This window comes from Uncinocarpus reesii, genomic scaffold, assembly GCF_000003515.1.
Source record: "Uncinocarpus reesii 1704 scaffold_5 genomic scaffold, whole genome shotgun sequence".
NCBI classification, from domain to species: Eukaryota; Fungi; Ascomycota; class Eurotiomycetes; order Onygenales; family Onygenaceae; genus Uncinocarpus; species Uncinocarpus reesii.
The window spans coordinates 1,401,617-1,418,138 of NW_003052496.1; the positions used below are offsets into that span (position 1 = coordinate 1,401,617).

The 16,522-nt window shown below is 48.7% G+C and overlaps 6 protein-coding genes across 6 annotated transcripts; 3 read left to right on the plus strand and 3 right to left on the minus strand.

Moving 5' to 3' along the window:
* Positions 1–162: 162 nt before the first annotated feature.
* Positions 163–2,560, minus strand: UREG_07511 (uncharacterized protein; the record flags this gene model as incomplete). The annotated part of the gene is made up of 6 exons (XM_002582692.1): positions 163–444; positions 500–981; positions 1,034–1,530; positions 1,598–1,685; positions 1,757–1,905; positions 2,205–2,560. 6 exons carry the CDS (start codon positions 2,558–2,560, stop codon positions 163–165), a joined length of 1,854 nt encoding a protein of 617 aa, XP_002582738.1.
* Positions 2,561–3,552: 992 nt separating this feature from the next.
* Positions 3,553–5,777, minus strand: UREG_07512 (uncharacterized protein; the record flags this gene model as incomplete). Its single annotated transcript, XM_002582693.1, has 9 exons — positions 3,553–3,591; positions 3,652–3,753; positions 3,830–4,186; positions 4,239–4,393; positions 4,486–4,594; positions 4,655–4,878; positions 5,081–5,298; positions 5,357–5,570; positions 5,633–5,777. The coding sequence occupies 9 exons, from the start codon at positions 5,775–5,777 to the stop codon at positions 3,553–3,555; spliced, it is 1,563 nt and encodes a 520-aa protein (XP_002582739.1).
* A 366-nt stretch (positions 5,778–6,143) lies between these two features.
* On the plus strand, positions 6,144–7,004 carry UREG_07513 (uncharacterized protein; the record flags this gene model as incomplete). Its single annotated transcript, XM_002582694.1, has 1 exon — positions 6,144–7,004. One exon carries the CDS (start codon positions 6,144–6,146, stop codon positions 7,002–7,004), a length of 861 nt encoding a protein of 286 aa, XP_002582740.1.
* Positions 7,005–8,068: 1,064 nt separating this feature from the next.
* On the minus strand, positions 8,069–9,436 carry UREG_07514 (uncharacterized protein; the record flags this gene model as incomplete). The annotated part of the gene is made up of 1 exon (XM_002582695.1): positions 8,069–9,436. One exon carries the CDS (start codon positions 9,434–9,436, stop codon positions 8,069–8,071), a length of 1,368 nt encoding a protein of 455 aa, XP_002582741.1.
* A 551-nt stretch (positions 9,437–9,987) lies between these two features.
* On the plus strand, positions 9,988–11,155 carry UREG_07515 (uncharacterized protein; the record flags this gene model as incomplete). Its single annotated transcript, XM_002582696.1, has 2 exons — positions 9,988–9,990; positions 10,142–11,155. 2 exons carry the CDS (start codon positions 9,988–9,990, stop codon positions 11,153–11,155), a joined length of 1,017 nt encoding a protein of 338 aa, XP_002582742.1.
* A 2,932-nt stretch (positions 11,156–14,087) lies between these two features.
* UREG_07516 (uncharacterized protein) lies at positions 14,088–16,092 on the plus strand (the record flags this gene model as incomplete). The annotated part of the gene is made up of 5 exons (XM_002582697.1): positions 14,088–14,183; positions 14,374–14,806; positions 14,868–14,929; positions 15,219–15,537; positions 15,647–16,092. The coding sequence occupies 5 exons, from the start codon at positions 14,088–14,090 to the stop codon at positions 16,090–16,092; spliced, it is 1,356 nt and encodes a 451-aa protein (XP_002582743.1).
* Positions 16,093–16,522: the final 430 nt, after the last annotated feature.

The following is a 16,522-nucleotide window of genomic DNA, read 5'->3' on the forward strand; positions in this document are numbered from 1 at the left end:
GTCTACGATCGCATCACCGAGTACATTTGAAGCTTCTCGTCGCTTCAATCCCTAAAATCTCCCATTGCTCAAATCCAGCTGGAGTCATTGGGGAGACGTGGTACACTTATATCGATGGACAATCGGTACATCAGGGGCTGGCCTCTCATGGTCTCGCGCGTCTCAAGTTCGTCGCTCTCCTCTCTCGAGCCATCTCACGCGCACTCGTTCTCGCTGAAGAACTTGCGCTCTCGATCCCGGCACACGCTCCATCAAACCCGAGTTATTCGCATGCTCATCCGGGTTGTGACCATGTGTCCCGCCAACACTCTCCATAGTAAAAGGGCTCGCAGTGGGCCCATCTAGGATCGATAATTCCAATTCCGTGAACCACCGTGGAAGCCAGAATGTCCGGATAGGGATAAGAAGGAGAATAAAAACCGGAAACCCAATAGCAGCAATGGTCTGAGTGATTGCGAAAGTTGCGCCAAAGCAAATCAGCGCGATCCCCGACAAACACCCAAATGGCAAGCCTGCGTTCAATCCTGTTGAGCGGGTCCGAGGACGAAGTTAGTTCCTTATCCTGTGCCAGAAACAGGAGCTTTTGCGTTACACCGTTCGCGAGCAGGGCTTGGACGCCCATGATAAAGAATAGGCCAGCCATAACTGCCTGCGGGATGAGGTTCAGAACCACCAACAGAGGCCCAGTCATGGTTCCAAGGGTCAAAAGGCCCTGCGCGAGATTGCTAACTCGCTGTTCGACAACATGGTCATTGATACGGACAGATTTCCCCTTGTTGACCTCATCGTCATCTGCAATCTGACGAGTGACGCAGAGTGAAGCGGTGTGGAAAGGCGCTTGGGGTATAAGTCCGTTGGGAAAAAGGAATTCCCCATAATCCCGCCGATACCGGTGGTCAAACCAAGTAGGAAGATATCCCAGTGGAAGCCAGCCCGGTTTACGGAGTGGAAACTCGGTGCCTTGGGCTATCAGGGACGATACTAGAAGACAGGTTAGTTCTAAAACAACACAATAGATGAATGGGATGAGCACCATTATGGTCAAAGTAAAAGAGAATTGTTAGCAGTACGGCAAACGGAATCGCCAGGAAGATGTCGCCAATATCAATATCCCAAAAGTGTACCAGCCAACCACGGTCTAATGTTGGGAAGAATGCTTTCGTCGTAGGCAGAGTTTCCACTGGAACGTTCCTCATATGGCCAATATGAACGAATCCCGTGAAGAAGATAATCGTGAGTGGCGTGCCGTAGTCCTCGATGAATTTGCGAACAGGCCGCTTAAAAAAATGGCTATTGCCAACCCAGCCGCAAATAAAACCACTCATAAGGACTAGGAGTGCAACCATGATTGAGAGATACGCCGACGTCTCGCCAGCCATCCCCCATTGCCTGGTTAGAACCTGAATCCCTTTTTGAAGGTAGATAAATGCTACGTAGAACCCGAAAATATCGCAAGAAAATCGGGTTACGTAGGTTAGACCATTGCAGGAATTGGTGATTGCGAGGACCCAGTGCATTATGAGAGACCAGCTGAAGCACTGTCAGCCGATATGCCAGAGGGAGGGAAGTAATTAGCTCGCCACTTAAGGAAACATACATTCCGATCCAGCCCATAAAAGCTAGGTAGTTTGTGCCTTTTGGTGTTACGATATCATATACAGTGTAATTGAATACGGTTATAGGACCTACACCCGTTAGAAATGTCTCAATAACCGAATAATCTGGCAACCTGGGCAAAACGGGGTTCAAATATTACCGGTCACACCGACAATGACGAGCGGTTGAGCAGCAAAGAGCGAGAAAACCACTGCACCCAGAACAGAAGCAAGGAGGACCTCGTTGACTCCATAGCTCTCGTGCGTTTTCTCAAACATGTCTAACGAGAACGCAAGAGCGGGTAGAATACTGTCGTTATGGTAAGTCTTCTATCAAATCCCGGTGGCAAGCTGCTGGTGATGGTGGTTTTGGCTTCTGCTCTTTTGATTTGAACCATGGTGCCGCGCAGGTTCAGTCTAGCAAAAGGGCCAGCCTGCAAGGAGTCTGTGACGTTTGGAAGGTGACCTTGCCAAGCAGAAGAAAGGCAGGCATATCAGAGCAAGGGAAAATAACGAGCAGGAAGCAAGTCAGGGAGCACATAGGGAAGAAATGAACACATAGGACATAGAGGAGGGAAATAGAAAAATCGTGTATTGTCCGGGTCATACTTTGCAAAATACATATAGATCGTCGCCGGCACCACTCGATAGTCCCATGCATCCTTCCAATCACTCCAATAGTAAGGAGCCCTTCTCCTGATATCATTCTTCATTCCCTGGAAGAAGCGAATCTTCCACCATTTGTCACTGGTGTTTCCAGTCGTGTCCAGCGCTACCCCGGGCGAGGGAGCAATTGCCGATCGCCTCGAGTCTGGCCGACCGGCATCGCGCGATTGGCGATGGGAATGCGGAGAGTATGCACGTACTGAGGGGAGCGAGCCTTTGCTGTGAGACGGCCATGGCATCCGATGCGATGGGGCTGTAGAATGGATGCTGGCGGCTTTGGAATGTCCGTTGTCGACCATTTTGGGGTCAGCAAGGTGAAGGAGAAGCGCAAAAAAAAGTAGCGACAAAGGGGAAACGGGCTATGTCCAGTCGTACATATATACAATATGGAAGAAAAGGAAAAGAATGCCTCTCCAGCAGTTCCTCTCCGTCCCCTCTGGCTGTCTGGTGTGTTTTCGGAATGCAATTTTGAACTCAACCACGCCGGAATTACTCAAATCCGAAGCGACCACCCAGAGGGCCCCGTTGACGTCATACCGCCCTGCCACCGCCTCTCAGTGGCTGGTTATCATTAGTAATACACTTTGAGCGACAAGCCACAGGCGCCCAAAGAGCCGCGCTGAATCAACATCGCGATCATTATTTATCTCGTCGGAATAGCAGAATACGGACAGAAGGATATTGGCCAGCAGTTCCGATACAAAGCAAGTCGCAATGTAAGTGCCAATACAATTCATGCAACGAACATGCAGCGAGAGGGAAGTAAAAGGACCACGTAATGCACAGGAGTGGACCATGGGCTGAGGCTACTCCATACATTGACATCTTTCAAACGAGCCTCGTCGGTCAAAAGCTAATGGACTTTTTGGGTGTCGAAGATGATCAGATAGCACTGTACAGAGTAGCTTGAATTATAACCTACATCGCGGCTTGGCCCCGGTGCTGCTCCCGGTCGAGTACGATTGTGCCATTTGAGAATAATCCAGACGCTCCTAATGACTACAAGGTAACCCGAAATCAAATGATACCGATGTATTATTCAATTAGTAAATCAATGCAACTTTGAAATCCTTAAAACAAGTCTCAAGTACATGATACAAGAACACCTGGAATTAGCGCAAAATTAGTACAGCAAGTAATCCTAGAAACAGTTAGTTCTCCAGACACTTGATTTGTTTTCCTTTCCTTTCTTTTCTTTTACAATACGTTGGTATCTCGTAACAAGAAACGTATTGTTGTTGTTGTTGTTGCAAACGGGATGCTATGAACAGGCTTCGAAAAAACGAGCTGATCACGCAGGTGGTGGAGGTGGAGGTTGATCGCTTGGGGGCTAAATATCAATGGTTAGTTATAGGCTTAATGATAAGGATTGGGAAGAAAGGAGGCTTACAGGTGGTGGTGGGCCATCAGCCGGGGGTGGCGGAGGGGGCGGATTGGCTCCTGGGTATCCGGAGTACATAGTTCCCATGCCAGGAGGCGGCGGTGGGGCACCCTAAGTCCTGGAGGTGCACCCATAGCCTGGGCAGGGAACGAAGAGTAACCGCTATATCCATACGCTGCTTGCCCACCCGGGGGGGGGAGGTGCCTGTTGTTGTTGGTTGCCACGGGGCAGTTGCACCAGGCGCGGCACCATACCCAGCACCGTGCGATCCGTATCCGTAAGAATCGTTGCTTCGATCGGTTCGGTCGCCACGGCCAGCCCACGGTGGTGCCGCACCTTGATCGCGATGTCCCTGGTCGTCTCGACGGTCGTCCCGTCGTTGCCAAGGCGCAGGACCACCGGTAGGCCCTCGCTGCCATGGTTTCAAATCGCGTTGTTCGCCGCCGTAGTTATTTCCCTGATCGTACCCACCAGGGCCAGCTTCGATACGTCGAGGTGCTTCGCCAGTTCCCGAAGCACCACCCGACAATTCTTGCATAAGTTGCTGTATCAAAATTAGAATGGTCCCTTAACTAACCGATGGCAAGTGGACTTACCTCCATCTCCCGGTCGACCGCATCTCCCAGGCCTTTACGGACGCTGGGACCGTGGTTACGCCAGTCTGTCCCCCGCTGACGATCAGGGCAGTCTTTCGCCATATGCCCCAGCATTTCCACAAACTCGACAAATGATGTTGGCTGTGAAAGTTGCGCTGCTCAGGACAATCGTATTGCGATGTCCGATTTGACCACCTGTGAAAATATCATTAGGGCAATTGAAAATGAGAATGCGAAGGCAACTTACAGTTCTGACATGCCTGATTCTCATCATCACGCAGCGTTCCGTTAAGGGCGGCAAGTTCACGAAGTTGGTTCCGTTTGAGTTCATTTTGGCCCTCCGGGATGGACGCGGCCTAGCATCAATTTGTTAGTCCAAGTCAGAAGAAATGAAAGAAAATGGGGCTGAAACTCACTGTCTCAATAACATTGTGGATCAATTTCTTCGCCTTGTTCACCTTTTCTTCGGTATCTGCCATGATTAAACAATGAAGGTCTTCTTCCTGGTTGCTAGTGTGAGCCGCGTCAGAACGACCTTTGCCTTCCTTCACAGATCCTTTGCCGCGAATGGCAATCTTAGCTCCCGACTCTGTCTCCATTTTCTTTAGGGTATTGCCTCGAGGTCCGATAAGTAAGCCAACTTTAAAACGGAGGTGGGCTCAGTGTTAGTATTCAAAACCATCAAATTGATATTGTCACGCAGGGTTAGTAGAAACTGAAACAACTAAGAAATGAAACATATATGGAAACAGCTCGAGTAGAGACTCGAGCTCTTGAAAAAGAACAATAAAGCGAGATGATTGCGAAAGAACGGTTAGGAGTTAGAGGGTTAGTAATCATACTGAAGTTAATTTCTGGATAATCGTTCACAGGGACGTAGACCTTCTCCTGTGTCTTAGTTGGACGCCTGTAATCAGATGGCGGATGATAGTTAGGAATGACTTTCATGGCTTTCTCAATAAGCTTATGTCGCTCGTCTTCCAAACGTTTTCGGTAACGGTTTTCCCTGGTGTTGACACGTCTGCCAAAGTTATCGTACTGTGGAGCTGGCGATGGAGACCTGGAAAGAGTGTTAGCTGCTAAGGAGAAACGGAAGACTGCTCAAAGGGATTACTCACCTATCGCCATCCGCAGGTACAACGTCGTTGATACGCAGCTTTTGACTGATTTCCTCGATACGAAGATGCAAAGTGTAAGCTTCTAACTGTTCGTTGGTCATATTTGCCATTATCAAAGTCGGAAGACCCATCAGGCCTGCCGCTTTGTTTTCTTGGGCATCTCCCCATCTGTTCCGCTTCTTTCGTTTTTTAATCCCATCGACAGGAGGATCAGCTGCAAAAATGATATATTAGCATCACTGACTGAAATGCACACGACGACAAGAGGGTACTCACCTCGAACAGGGCTTCTCCCACGCTTGACCCCGGCATCAGGGGTTACGGTTTCACTTCTATCACCTTGGGAATCATCACCTCCAAATCGGCGACGACCCAGAGGGATGTTGTTGGATCCAGTTATTCCTTGATTTCGCCAGGCCATGTTGTTCAACTGCTCAGGGTAAGCAACTGTTGCGTTGATGGACGTTGATGCTGGAAATGTAAAGTGGCAAGCTGAGGCCAAGGGTTTTGAAGCCTGCAAAACCCTAATCAGATGGCGCTACTCCATTTATAGCTTAGCGGCTGTGATACGACACGTGACTGTATTGGCGCCAAGATAAGTGTGATCTGCTTATATAATCTCGGATCCCTCTCGGACGCCTGAGAACGTTACTATGGAATCCGAACGGTCTTTAAGGACTCGTTCGAGGCTACGACTACACACAGAAGATTTTCCTCACCTGGCTGCCATCTGCCTCCCTCTTTTTAAATATGCGGTTGTTCATCCTAACTTCCTCATCACACATAAATGGATTTGCCAAACTTTTTATTGGGTCAAGATGATGAGGATGAAGTCAGGCAGATGATTGAAGCCCTGCCTCCGGGAAGCAGTGAATATGATGCCGAAGGTCTCGACGCAGAGGACGTTGAGGAGCTTCTTCAACGGCATCTCTCAATCGCTCCTGCCATTGAACACATTGACAGTGTTGGTAAACAACATAACATGGACCAATATGTTGTGTTCAAGAATATGGCTCCAGATGCAATACGCAACTTCTCCAACAAAAAACATCTTGGGCACATCAAAGATTTCACAGACCATTGCCTTATAATTGTCATGCCTTCTCGTGAGCATGAAGTTGCTGCTAGCATCTTTCAAAGATTTGTTTTCCTCAAACTAGACGAGATGAGACCGGATTTTTCCCTCAATCTAAAACCTTGTGGAACGGCAGAAGTGCAAGGAGCCACACGCGGAAAAGGCCCTGACGTGTCCTATTTACCACGAACACTCCCAGCCGCCCGATCAGACAAATGGCCCAGCCTGGTTCTTGAGGTTGGGTATTCGGAGTCGGCAACGAAATTACGGAACGATGCGAGCTGGTGGTTGACTGAATCCCAGGGGGAAGTGAGAGTGGTGGCCACCCTAACAATATTTCGGAATCACCGTGTCCACCTTGAGGTGTGGAAATTACGTGAGGGAGCACATCCTCATCCCATTAAGACACAAGAGGCAATTGTAACCAAGAGTGCTCATGGTTATTCTGCCAGTGCCGCACTGGTGATCCATTTCCCGGAGCTTTTTTTGCGGGACCCGACCGACAATGGAGAACGCGATATTGTCTTCAACCGTGAGGACCTGGAGCAGTTGGTGGAGAGTGTTTTGGAGTAGTTGAAAGGATGCTGGTTGCGGGGAGCTCTGTGGTCCTTGTTGACCACCGCCTATGCACGCCTTCCTGGCTTCCAGGAAGTGGCGAAGTCCCGTCGTGCTCGGGCAACCTCAGAGCGGACCGATGAGTAGAAGGAATGTCTTTTGGTTTCGAATTTTCTTGAGCTTCGACGCTTAGAGTACGGAGTACGGAGTTATCTGATCTGCCAAGGAATGTTATCTGATCGTCTCCACAACTGAAGTTGACGTTTGTTACTAGCGCAGTACTCCGTATTGCCATTACGCAACTTTCTCTGCTGCTGCGGCTCTTCATCTAGCACCATCACCCAACAGCACCCACACTGCCTCATCATCAAGCAACAAGAGAGTGAGCAATCCAGTGGTGTCACTTCCAACTCACCTAGGCAGACACCCACTAAGGAATTGGCTGTGCTCAAGCCACTTGCCGGCTGGCTGTTGTATGTTTTTTGGTTTTTTTGGTTTCTGCCCCTTCCCGATTGACTGTGAGGATCAATGGGTATAATTTATACCAGTGCAAAAAGAGTATCAAGCACATATGACCATAGAATGAAAAATAGGGTCTCCTGTCCTGCTCAAGCTGCTTAATAAGTTTGGCCAGTTCTTTTGACTGGTCACTGCCCTTTCTAGTGCGAGTTCAAATCTGCCTAGTATCATGAGCAATATGTATGGAGTAGTTATATATGTACATAAAAGCACTTTGCTATTCACCGTAAGTCACGCATAGAATTCATAGATTGATGTAGCTGCTGTAGTCTATGAAGTTCCTGTCTATGAAGGTCAAAAACAGTGACGTGGGGGCATGAAGGTCTCAAAGGAGATGGAGGCTTAACGAATAGATTTGTACTTATGCTATAGGTCCTGCATGTCACCATCAGTTTGTTCACAGGGTCACCCGGTATGACACGAACTTCAATTGTCCTTTGTCCAAGCTTAAAGTCGCAATATGTAACACCAGGTTTCAGGTGGTAATCATTCACATTTAAACTGGCATTAGGAGCAATTCAAAAAGGTCACAGGCCGGATTAATGTTGTCGTCTGGGGGGAATCTAAACAGAATGCAAACCGTCTCTAGATTTGGACTGCTCGCTGGCGATCAGTAGTGAGACCCTCGTCTGGTGTTCTGTGCCGACGGGCAACTTAAGAAGGTTCAGCTCCTCTTTCCACCTCCCCTCGGGCTTCAAAGCAAAATGGAAGCCCTCATCGGTTAGATTCGTATTGAGGCAAAAGTGGTTGTTGTTGGTTGCATGGTCTTGCGTCAGGTAGATTTCCTGTCCCTCTGCTGGACCACCATCCACACCCAATAGCCCGTTTGAGTCGATTCGATAATACTTTCCTGGCTCAAAGGTTAACTCCCGAAGCCTGATAGCTACATGTAGGCCCTCCTTCTCTCGGCAGTTGAGCCTGGCTATAAAGGTATTCTCATCTGGAACTAGAGGAAGGCAGATCCGCAGGCCCCGATTCGTCATGATATACGGTGGGCCCATATCGTTTGAAACAAGAATCGGCTCAAAGTCTGCGGAGTCTGCGAATTCCGATGGGCTTCGGGCGAGGGGTCCACGAGGCTTTTGGCCCTGCTCTTCACAGATTTGGTTCCGATTACAGTTTTGGTTGTTCCCACGGTGTTCGCATTGGCTCGTCCATGCAAATATTGTATGGTCCTCTGACCTTCTCATGATCTCCTCCTGTAGCCTGATAAACGCCTTCTCGCCGCCCTCGCCATACAGCAATGGCATATTGACACCGAAAACCCCGAGGAGGCAATAGGCTATATCTTCTGGTTTAGTTGTCTTCCTGTCCGATGCCCAGGACATCCGTCTCGCGATACTTGATTCCGCCAGGCTTCGCTGGCACATCAGCGTCTCCGCGTCAATCCTCGTAGTAGCGGAGATCAGGCGATTGAGCGTCATCTTCGAGCCGAGCTCGTACCAATCATGGTCGTAAAAATAGACGTTGTGAGGCGCGACTAATTCTTGCAAAGTCCACCCGCGTTTAAACCACTTGCTCTTCCTGAATGACTGGCGGAAAGTCGATAGGCAGACGTCAGAAAGATAAACATAACAATGTTTGGCATTCCGATACCAAGAAAACATGGCATTGATCGCCTCGCTGACTTCCGCTGTCGAGTCTTTATTAAGACAGCAGGTATCAATCCAGACCCATTGTACTTTATCTCTTATTGCTTGCATACAACAATACACCACCTTCTTGAGCTCAAAAGGGATATCACTCATGCCAGGCTTCACTAAGCCATCTCGACCGACGACTACCCTTCCGGAAAACTTGTTCTTGATTTCACGGTACAGGACTTCCTTGCGGGGTTTCGAGTACCAGGTGTGAGAGAAGATAGCATAGTCCACTTTTTCGCTGAGCGGGAACTCTTCAAATGTGAGATCCCGTGGGTTTAGAAGCCGCATTTGTGGATTCAAGTAAAAGGGATAAATCGAAAGACTGAAAGCAAGAGATCGAGCCAGGTCACTTCAGTAGTCGTCAACCACTTATGGTTAACTATTGTGGAAATGCTACTCTGTACTTGAGCTGATGGAATCAGAACAGAGTCATGAAGGGAGAGATTGAATCCATATTTCCCGTCTGCAGCCTCATCTGAGCCCCGCTGTGACCGACAGGTTCCCGAGTGCAAATTCGACAAGGGCAGGCTGCGCCAGACGGCAGATTCAACCAATCCGTTCTTTGCATATGTTGGCTTGAGTGCATTCTTCCCTGGAGGGTATTGGTTCAGTCAGGCTCAGCCCCCCAATCTTCTTCTTGTAGGTGGTTCTCTGTGGCTTTTCCGTTCCTTTCCTGGAGGCTGAGGCTGTTGGTTCCAGACGTATCATTGGTTTTATTCCTACCCATCCTGGTTGACTTGGTGAGCTAGACATCATCCCCTGGGATCATCGCCCGACGCCCAAAGACATCATATATTATATAACTAGGCAAAGAACAACTAGTTAGCGCAATTGGCAACATGGTATTCTTGGATTTTCTTTCGTTTGTGTTTGTGGCCGGCTTCGCTTGTCTTCTGTTCAGCCCAAATAAAATAACTGTTTCACATCTAAAGATGGTAAAGGAACCCTCACAGCTCCTGGCGCCTGACTGTACTGATACTCATTCCGCAATAGGCACCTCTAAAGCTTCTGTCTTTCCCCGAACTGCCCAATTTGTCCCTCGACGCTGCCGGGCTCGTGGCGCTAGCCGATATCGCAACTCTTCAAGAGCGTACTGCTTTGATGGGCAGGTCACAGTTGCTCGATGCATTGGTCGTCTGTCCCGGAATTCATCGACAGCAAATGGCAACCAGCCTGAATGGCGGGGAGTACCCGGTGTGCGGCTCGTTGACGGACGACTACGTCTTCCGGGTTGAGAATCCAGCCACCGTCTTTTTCTTGCAAAAAGTCAGTCGTAGCGGCCACTTGACACCTCTCTGGGTCTCCCTAAACCCCGCGGGAAACAAGTGGTACAAGTTCCTCGGACTGGGACAATTTACTGATACGATATCCGCCATTCTCTACTTCACCGCCGTGACCCTGGCGGTGGGCGTGATTATCGTTCTCGCCTTATCTCGAGACTGGTGGGGACTCTCTGTAATTCTACTGCTCGTTGTCGCTCGATTCATCAATATCCTCGTTATTCATCGCCGCAGCGTGCCCGGTTGGTTTGGCGTCAAAGAAGAGGGAAGGTCGGGAGATCTACTGATTCTTCTCAGTCAAGATCGTTGGGTACGACTGAGGGGTGCGGTTGACGACCTGAAAGCTGTTACGGCCGGGCAGTGGATGCGAGATCCGCAGCTTGCGGAAAACTGGATTTCCGCCGTAGCCACCGTCATCGTGTACCTGGATGCGGCGCTGGCAAGCAATGCCAGCCAACTGGCTAAGATTCTCATTTTGGCTCTACTGATTATCTCTGTGGGACTGTTAGCAGTCGTTAACTCAAGGACAGATAGCCTGCAAATGCACGGCAGGATAATAAAATTGGACGGCGAACCAAAATCCTATGAGAGACGACTGAAGCTCGCGGAAGAACTGATTCGTGAAACAGGGCGCAGGGGCTGGGCACTTCGTATGGGCATGGTTGTGGACGACGAAAAATGCCAGAAAACAGATACAAATATTTCGGTGGAAGAAGTGGCTCTATAATCTCCTTCGACGATTGTTTCCTGGCGTATTCCTGTCCAGCTGAGCGTGCCACCGATTCCAGTTGAAATACCCTTGGGGCGTAAAAAAGATTCGAATACTCGGCCTCTCCTCAGCCCCCTTGCTATCCAACTCGATAACATCCGTGGGGTCAGGGGTAGAAATGGGTGCTTTTGATGGCAACAGGCCCCCAGCTTTGATCTCTACTACGGAGTACAGTTCCGCTGTACAACACCTCATTGCGTCAAGGCTGGTCGCCGACGCAACCGATTCATGATACTTTTAACTTCGCGACCAAAGCCAGAATCGCTACTTCAAGGGTATCACTGTCACCTTTACCAAGCGATCAAGCGGAGCTTAATGGATACAAATAACATCTGTTCGTTGCACTGGTTGTCTCCGCTGGCCTGGGAATATCGCCGGACCGTGCCGTACAGTTTGCGGACCGTAGCCGCATTGGCCCTTGCCAGTATCGACCTACTGATGAGACAACTAGATGATGCAAGCATAAAGTCAACACACTTGAGTCGTGTTCTGGTTCATAAAGCGAGCAACTCTGCTTCTCATCCATCTTTCTGCATCACCTTCAGTACTTTACCCCTCCGACACCAAAAGTCCCGTATACCGTTTGCCGCTCAAACAATTTGTTGATTATTCTTTTGCTCTCCATCAGTTCTCTCGACCTTTTATTTGACTATGGCACACCAAGCCACGTCCGTTGCTAGAAGAGGATTGGCCGTTTGGTACTTTGAGGATATTGAATATGGATAAGAACTAGCAGACGCTCAGGCGTGATATCGGGAGGGGAGATATTAGGCGCAGAAGCAGCTCCATCACTATTCCCAGAAGCCAATTTCACTAAGTTTTTCTAAAATGGTGCAGCAGTGGATATCGGTAACGTCTTTAACATTGTTGTGAGCTCTCAATTATAGGGATGAACAAAGCTAGCAGAAATAGCCATGGATAAGCATATATTCGGGATATAAAACGCACTGTCGCCCACTCAAGCTGATCTTCGGTACGGTCACCATGATCGTAACCGGGAGCTTTGGGAAGTCAGCTCTCATAATGTCCATATTCATGTCGGTGGGATTGTCTCGCAAGCATGAGACTCGGGCTTCCGGATAAGTAGCAAACATGCACGCGCATTGGTTTCTACATTCCATGAGATGTTTGGAGGTTTATCGATGCTAAAACTCCCAAGCGAAGAGAGCCACCTTGTTGTCATGCTAGCCTCCCCCATTGGGAGCAATTCCATACCCCAAGGTATATCAACCCATCCTCTATATTTGAAGTATTCATTTCTAAGAGCATACTTGAGAAGTATACTTCTCGAAACTGGAACTAGGGCATCCGATCTAGGTGTGCGACTTGGGGTTGACGAAACCAGGATATCTCCTGCAATCAGATTCCACTCCGTTTATACCGTCTAATGTCTTTTCAGCAATGCAAATAATCTGTGGCTTCGTAATATCAAAAGGTGAGGAGACATCGCCAACTAACTAGCGAACGGGTTGCTAGTCAGCAAGCCCCTGAATCGACCGACTTCATTCCCTGTAACTTCGAAGATCAGACAAACTCTTGGGCATCTGCTCCCTTTGACTTGTTTCGAAAATAGTTTCAATAGCTCGGCTAAGCATTCACAGTTGAATCGCATCCCGAAGCTTGAATCCCCTTTTTTGACAAGGGGTACCTCGCCCTCTTGAGACGGTTGTTGGCCAGCAATGGTTTGAAGCCATGATGAGAAACGCGGACGACCTGCCCCGGAATGTTTTACTACACCATCGCATCGCTGTTAACAAAGGGACCTGGAAAGAAGATACTCCGTCCCTTTGAGCGCTGGTCAGCATGGGTCGTTGCCAGTTAGCCGAGTTGACTTCATACTGGCATCGGCGTTTCGAGGTCAGACATACATAAGCTGGCGTTGAAAGTGCCCCTCGAAAAACCTGCATGTGAAGATCGTCTGGATTGGGAGAATAACAGGCTCACGGGCTTGAACTCGATCTCCAGCATTCGACTCGGGAGATCTCTCGCCCCTCGCCCTGCAAATACAGCATGGATAGCCTGGCATCAACCCTGCTACCCCAGGTAGAAACAATCCAGTCCTTTCCTGGGAGCCTCCTTTTTCCTTAAATGGGCGACAGAGACTGTTATCTTATTCCCATGATTCATTGAAGTAAGGACTGGGGAGAATCTCTATCCTGTCCTGATGAGTGACCATCTCAGCGAAACAAGCAATTGATCGCTGAGCTTCGCCCGTTTCCACAGGGTTCGCCGTGGCCTGTGTCGGTTCTCTCAATCCCATTCCACTATCGTTGAATGAATACCTCAGACGTAGTTTCTTTTTGTCACTCGCTTTTTATTTATTAATTTTTCTCGCTGTGCTTGCTGTCGATTCTCCTGCCTCTCTCAACGCTCATTTAATCGTCGACCCTCGCTGACACAGAGCGCTATTCAGCAAATATTGGCGCACCCGCGGATACGCTGCTGTCTTCCAACTTTTACGAAAAGGCCCCTGACCTCTAGAACCGTCTAGACGATTGTCTTAATACGCCTATAGTTGACACAATCGCCTTCCCGGTGTTCGAAGCCTGATTATTATACCGGCTTAGTTCCCGCTATTGGTTTGCAGGCCTTCGTCTTACGTGTCGGGCTATCTTGATTGCCAGTACCGAGATCTCCCAATTTTGCACACCCTCATTCGACCTCATGGCCTCATTTGAATGAGCTTTCGAACCATGCCCAGTACCTTGCAGATCTTTATTGCCCTTTTGCAACCGTCTGTTATATTTGGCTGCTGATATTGGAGCCGAATTGCAGAAAGCTTCTTTACAATCTCACCGGAGTGTTTGGGACAATTATATCTACGTTCCGTGTATCCATTCCAGTTTCTCTTCCATATCGCGAAGCGGCGTGCTGTTTACTCCCAATCAAGATGCTTAAACAGATGTTGCTGCTCTCCTTCGTTGCGTTCGCTAATGCAGATTTGCAACCCGACCCATCCCCTGGCAAATTTGACTCGCCTTCGTTTGTAAGGCCCACTAGAGCCTGGAGCGGAGGCTCGAAAACATTGACAGAAGCTAGCATACTAAGTGATAAGTTTGGGAGGTTGATGATACTTACTGGAGGATGCGTCCTCTTCTTTTTCCTCATATGGGCGGTCAGCTTTCGTTTTTTCGGCACACCTCAGACGGCTAGCAGGTTTAAACAATGACGCGCAGAAATATTTCGTTAGGTCGGACCCTTACTGGTCGTGGTTGAAAAAGCATATTATCTATGCACCTTTATTTCACGTTCGGCATAATCGCGAATTTCGATTGTCAGCTGCTATCAATTTTGGTACTCTTCCAACCCGTTTCCAAGCCGCACTGCTGATTGGAATCGTTGCAATGAATGTCACACTATGCTGCGTTACTATACCATTTGGGGCCGCTGAGGGAGAGCTTCTGGCTGCTGTTCGAGCGCGCACCGGCACCATTGCAGTGGCTAACATCATTCCTCTGGTGCTTATGGCGGGAAGAAACAATCCTTTGATTCAATTGCTGGATGTCTCTTTTGATACGTGGAATCTACTCCACCGTTGGCTTGGTCGAATAATGGTAGTAGAGGCTGTTGTCCATGTCATTGCGTGGATGGTAGATAAAGTGCATACCTGTGAGTGCATCCTTGAGCATTGATAGAGACGGGTTTGCCCAAGTTCTAACCGGTCACTTAGCGGGCTGGCCTTCTGTTTCGGCAGCGATCGTGCACAGCGAACTTATTAGGACGGGATTCATTGTAAGAGAGCTAAACATCATATACATAACGATTAAAAGCTGACTAGTAATAAGTCCATGGTCATATTTCTCGTCATTTTACTTCATTCCCCCTCTGTTATACGGCACGCTTTTTACGAAATTTTCTTACATCTTCACATCCTGTTCGTGATCTTGACGTTCGCATTTTTGTGGCAGCACCTAAAACATTTTTCACAACGTCGGTACTTGAACGCTGCTCTCATTTTCTGGGTCCTCGAGGTAGCTTACCATCTTATGAAGCTGGTAAATCCTGGCTAACTAAGAATCAGAGAGCCATACGTTTTATTCGGCTAGCCTATCTCAATCTGGGCAAAGGCGGAACTACTGCGACTGTCGAAATATTGCCAGGTGATGCTATGCGCATCACATTGAGAATGGTGCGGCCGTGGCTCTTTAAGCCGGGCCAGCATCTCTATCTTTACCTTCCAGGGATTGGATTGTGGATGTCTCATCCATTTACGGCTGCGTGGAGCGACACTGAAGAGTCTCTTGTTGATGGGGAAAGTCTCGTTAGCACGAAGCAAGATGCTCTCACGCTGAAAAGACCTACTGTTTCTCTCCTTGTCCGACGGAGAACGGGTCTAACGAGTAAGCTGTATGATCGCGCTTGCCAGAATGTGGATGGCCACCTCACCCTGCGAGCCCTAGTTGAAGGACCATATGGGACGGAACATGTTCTCGATTCGTACGGGGACAGTCCTTCTTGTCACTGCTGGCGTCGGCATCACGCATCAGATACCCTATGTGCGGCACCTTGTTGAGGGCTTTGCAAACGGTACGGTCGCTGCACGACGGGTGACACTTGTCTGGATAATCCAGTCTTCCGATCATCTTGAGTGGGTCAGGTCATGGATGACCAGCATCTTAAACATGGATCGCCGGCGCGAGGTTCTCCGGGTAATGCTCTTCATCACCAGGCCACGGAATATGAAAGAAATTCAAAGCCCTAGCCGCACAGTGCAGATGTATCCCGGAAAGCCCGACATTGGAACAGTGCTTGACGGTGAGATTGAAAACCAAGTCGGCGCCATGGGAGTGCTCGTCTGCGGCACGGGGAGTTTGAGCGACGATGTCCGAAAAGCTTGTCGGGAGAGGCAATCGCCAACTCATATTGATTTTGTGGAAGAATGCTTTACTTGGTAGAGTCGCTTCCTTGTATTGTTTCTCCACACTCTTATATGTTGGTGACGGGTTTCTCTGGATCATAGTTTGTTTTCATTGCTTTATATTTCTTTTATTTAAGAGATTGGTGGTTTAGGGTACATATTCGATTGTATATTTTGTAGTAAGCTCGCAAGTACATATTCATTGCTTTGAAAGGTAAATAGGAGGTTATGCTTCGTTTTGATATTTAGTTCAGAGAGCTTGAATAACTAACTAGTTAATTGCTGCTTCGATTACGCGGAGTTCACTCGCCGGCTCGGAGGGAGCACGCGCCGATGGATTAGAAATCCACGATGATGACGGAGTTCCCTTCTGGCCCCGCTCTGATGATGTTGGTTATTAAGGGCTTCGGAGAGTTGGGTGATGAAAGTATATATAGTCCATCGACCAGAGAGCTCTATTCTCAACC